We start from the raw sequence: 4,087 nt of genomic DNA, 5'->3' as shown, positions 1-4,087 counted from the left end.
GGGCCTCCGTGTGTCATTTCACTTGAATCTCATCTTCTTGGGATCTGCTCCTTGTTCAGCATCTGCTCCACCGGACTCAGTGACATCACCAGGAAAGACGGCGAGCCGGCGAGTGGGACGGTGAGGCAGGTTTTATGAAAGCGAACCCTCGGGGTTGGAGCCGTTTTGTTGCAAAACTGTTTGCAGACCGACCTCCCGGTTCAACTTTGAAGCTGTCGGTGGGTTGAATCACTCTTTCGGCGCTCGCGGCGTCCGCAGGCCTCGGCGCTTCTCGAGTTCGGCGTCGTCCAACGTTGGGCTCGGCGCCTCGGGGCCCTCGCGGCGTCTCTCCTGAGCGTGCGGCGACTCTTCGTCGCCAGTCTCAGGCGTCAGTTCAGTTATCGCGCGACGGGCACGCTCACGTGTGTACATGTGAACGTGAGGCTACGTAGCTTAGCTTAGCACAATGACTTGAAACAAGGGGGAACTGCTAGCCCGGCTCCGTCCTAAGAACAGGATCTGCATCACAGCACAGCTAAAACTCACAAATTAACACACTATTTAGGTTTTGTGTGTGTGTTTGTGTGTGTGTGTGTGTGTATTAACGAAACAGACATTGTGTGTTTTTTTTTGTTTCCAGACCAAATTCCTTGACTCTGGTTCCTTGGCAACATAATGAAAAGGACACTGACATTCACGTCACTTTGTTTTTAAACTCTTTTTATTTGAATCAGATATAATGTGTCACTGAAACACAAGAAGAAGAAGAAATGGCCTAAAAGAACACGCACAGATGAAGATGAAACGAGCTCAAGAGTCGACAAGGATCTGGAATTAGGAGATCTAAGACACTTTTATTCAATTCAGCCATGAAACAGTGATTGAAACTTACCTTAAGATAAGAAAACACCTTAATCTGAGTCACTTTGAACGGACACCTGCACAATAAAACACAATCCAATGCAGCGGGCCTTCGATAAATGTGGAAATAATGTTAATTTTTGTTTAGATGTAGTCAGAAGGCTGCTGAGAAGACGATTGCAATTATAAAATTATAGGATGACAACAACAATAAGCGACATATTCAACGCCACATACTGAAACACGAGCAGCTTGCTATGAAAAGAGTCTTTGGGTTCACATCTTCTACTAAGACGGTAGATAAGGAAACTTAAATGTCCTGAACACCTTTTGACTTTATTCATCCTGTCTTTCTTTCTTCCTGCTGCTCCTGGAGCAGACCGCTGAATGAGTCATCGCCTCGCAGCCTCGTTTGGCAGTGCGCGTGAGTGCAGCGCCGCCTCGTGGCCACGCAGAGCTCTGACTCCACAGGCGGGAAGGAAGCGACGACTTACATGTTGTTGTTTTTTTTTAATTTGTATTGCTGACTTTTTAACAACTGACCACCGCCAATTAAACCCAAATCCACGCGTCGCTCCTTTATGTCATCACCACGCAGCCATCCCGCTGTCACGTACACACCAATGGACGTATGGAGACACCGTGTCACTGCTCTCTCTCTCTCTCTCTCTCTCTCTCTCTCTCTCTCTCTCTCTCTCTCTCTCTCTCTCTCTCTCTCTCTCTCTCTCTCTCTCTCTCTCTCTCTCTCTCTCTCTCTCTCTCTCTCTCTCTCTCTCTCTCTCTCTCTCTCTCTCTCTCTCTCTCTCTCTCTCTCTCTCTCTCTGGTTCTTTGAAACCCAGAGTGGACGGGAGGTAATCCCCACCATGTGAGTGGGCGGTGCGGGTACCGGAGGCGTGTTTTTGCTTCTTCTCTTTTTTCTTCTTCATTCTTTTTCTTTTTTAACCCCCACCATTATTCAAATGCCGCTGTACCTATAAAAAGAGCGCCTGCGTGCGTCAGATAGTTTTCTCCAATGGGTAAAGGGGACTAAGTACTTGTTGTCTCTCTCTCTCTCTCGCGCGCGCGCCGGCCCAGTCGCATCCCATCGGCAGAGGAGAGGAGAGGGGGGTGGTGGTGGGGTGGGGGGTGGTGGTGGTGGTGGTGGTGGGGGAAAGAGATGATGCCCGACTCCGCGAGAGCGCTGAAGCACGCAGCGCTGTGCCTGATGCTGCTGCCCCGCTTCCTGCTGGCCGCCGTCATGCTGTGGCTCCTGGATTTCTTGTGCATCCGGAGAAAAGTGCTGCTGAAAATGGGAGAGCGGCAGCAGGACAGCCCGGACGACCCGCCGGTGTGCGTCTCCGACTCCAACAAGATGTTCACCTTGGAGTCCCTCCGGGCCGTGTGGTACGGCCAGAAACTGGACTTTCTCAAATCGGCGCACCTCGGACGCGCGGCGCCCAACACCGAGGTGATGCTGGTCCAGGACCGGCGGCAGGTCCAGATCCTGGACTGCGTGAAAGGGACGAGACCGCTCATCCTGAACTTTGGCAGCTGCTCCTGACCGCCGTTCATGACGCGCCTGACGGCGTTCCAGCGCGTCGTGAGCCAGTACGCGGACATTGCGGACTTTGTGGTGGTGTACATCGAGGAGGCGCATCCGTCGGACGGCTGGGTGAGCTCGGACGCGCCGTACCAGATCCCCAAGCACCGCTGCCTGGAGGACCGGCTGCGAGCCGCGCGGCTGATGCTCGCCGAGGTGCCCGGGAGCAACGTGGTGGTGGACAATATGGACAACTCGTCCAACGCCGCGTACGGAGCCTACTTTGAGAGACTTTACGTGGTGAGGGACGAGAGGGTGGTGTACCAGGGGGGCAGGGGACCGGAGGGATACCGGATATCCGAGCTGACGAACTGGCTGGAGCAATACAGGGACGAGATGGCGCATTCCCAAACAGCGGTGCTCCATGTGTAGTGAAAGATGCTCAGCTGTCCGCCGCTCTCTCTCTCTCTCTTTCCCTGTCTGTGTGTCTCTATGTCTCTCTGCCCATTCCGCTTCAGTGTCCCACTCACAGTGCAAAATATTCAGATGCTGCTATCAAACGTTCACACATAATAGCACATTGTGTTGTTGTTTGTTGTTGTTTTTTTTTTGCATAAAGATATTCAGGACTCTTTAACAAATAGCCTATAAAGTCATGTTGAAGCCTGTAGGCTGGTATGTTGTGATGTCTCGACCTTAATTGATGCTCATAGCGATTGTTCTTTTTCTTTTTTTTTGTATGGAAAAGTCTTGAATCAGGTGAAACTGGATTCAATTAGTAATCACTCTATTTTTCTACAATACTGGCGTGCATGTCCGTGTGTGTGTGTGTGTGTCTGTGTGTGTGTGTGTGTGTGCGTGTGTGTGTGTCCGTGTGTGTGTGTGTGTATGTGTGTGTGTCTGTGTGCGTGTGTGTGTGCGTTCAGGCTGACGTCTCACTCTGGTGTTTCTGTGAAGTTCGGTTTTTAAAAGGCGACGCCAGAAAACCGACACTGATGTTTCTGACTGATGTTTCTGACACCGGGAGCGAGGCCACGTTAGCGGGACGACTTCCTCCAGGACCGACTGCCAAACGACGTGTGTGTGTGTGTGTGTGTGTGTGTGTGTGTTGAAACGATGTAACTGAACAAATGTTTTTAATAAAACATCAGATCTCTCTTGGATGGTTTGACTGTTGACTTGTGGAGCAAAAACACCTCAAAGAGTTGTTTTTGTTGTTGTTATCGTGTTGTTTTTGTGTTAATAAGGTACACTTGCAACCTGATGACGTCACACCTGCTCGGCAGAATGTATTATTGTTTGTGTTTATTGGGGATATTTGTCTTTTTTTCCTTTTCCTTCCTCTGACTCCTTCGCTTATATAATCAGACCCATTCAGGTCAAAGTGATCCCTCCTAAGCATATAATCTACAGCAGAGTATTGTGTCCCTGCCACTGATTCATTAACCCACTTTTAGTCAAGAAACATGCCAAAAAAGAAAAAAGAAAAAAGAAAGGAGCCCAGAGAAGAAGGAAGGTTTCATGTGTGGGTCTGTTTCACGCCGCGTAACACAAAAAAAAAAGATCTGGCAAAAAGTGATGGTGACAAAGGTCAGAAAAGACTCAGGAAAGCAAAAAAAGCCTAAATCATGTCCGGAGTATAACTCTCTCTCTCAAAGGAGGCGATCAATGTTATGAAATATGTATTTTACATCACCTACACAAGAGCTGAAACATTCCCTATGTGC

The 4,087-nt window shown here is 49.5% G+C and overlaps 1 protein-coding gene across 1 annotated transcript; it reads left to right on the top strand.

Moving 5' to 3' along the window:
• The first annotated feature begins 1,994 nt into the window (after positions 1-1,994).
• Positions 1,995-3,091, top strand: LOC137785684 (thyroxine 5-deiodinase-like). Its single transcript, XM_068577130.1, has one exon. The coding sequence runs from the start codon at positions 1,998-2,000 to the stop codon at positions 2,790-2,792; it is 795 nt and encodes a 264-aa protein (XP_068433231.1). The 5' UTR covers positions 1,995-1,997; the 3' UTR covers positions 2,793-3,091.
• The last annotated feature ends 996 nt before the right edge of the window (positions 3,092-4,087 follow it).

Source organism: Clinocottus analis, unplaced genomic scaffold, assembly GCF_023055335.1.
Source record: "Clinocottus analis isolate CAN_PGR_092001 unplaced genomic scaffold, fCliAna1.0.p SCAF_15, whole genome shotgun sequence".
NCBI lineage: Eukaryota > Metazoa > Chordata > Actinopteri > Perciformes > Cottidae > Clinocottus > Clinocottus analis.
Note: the sequence above shows the minus strand (reverse complement) of the source record. Positions and strands in the feature narration are given on the sequence as shown.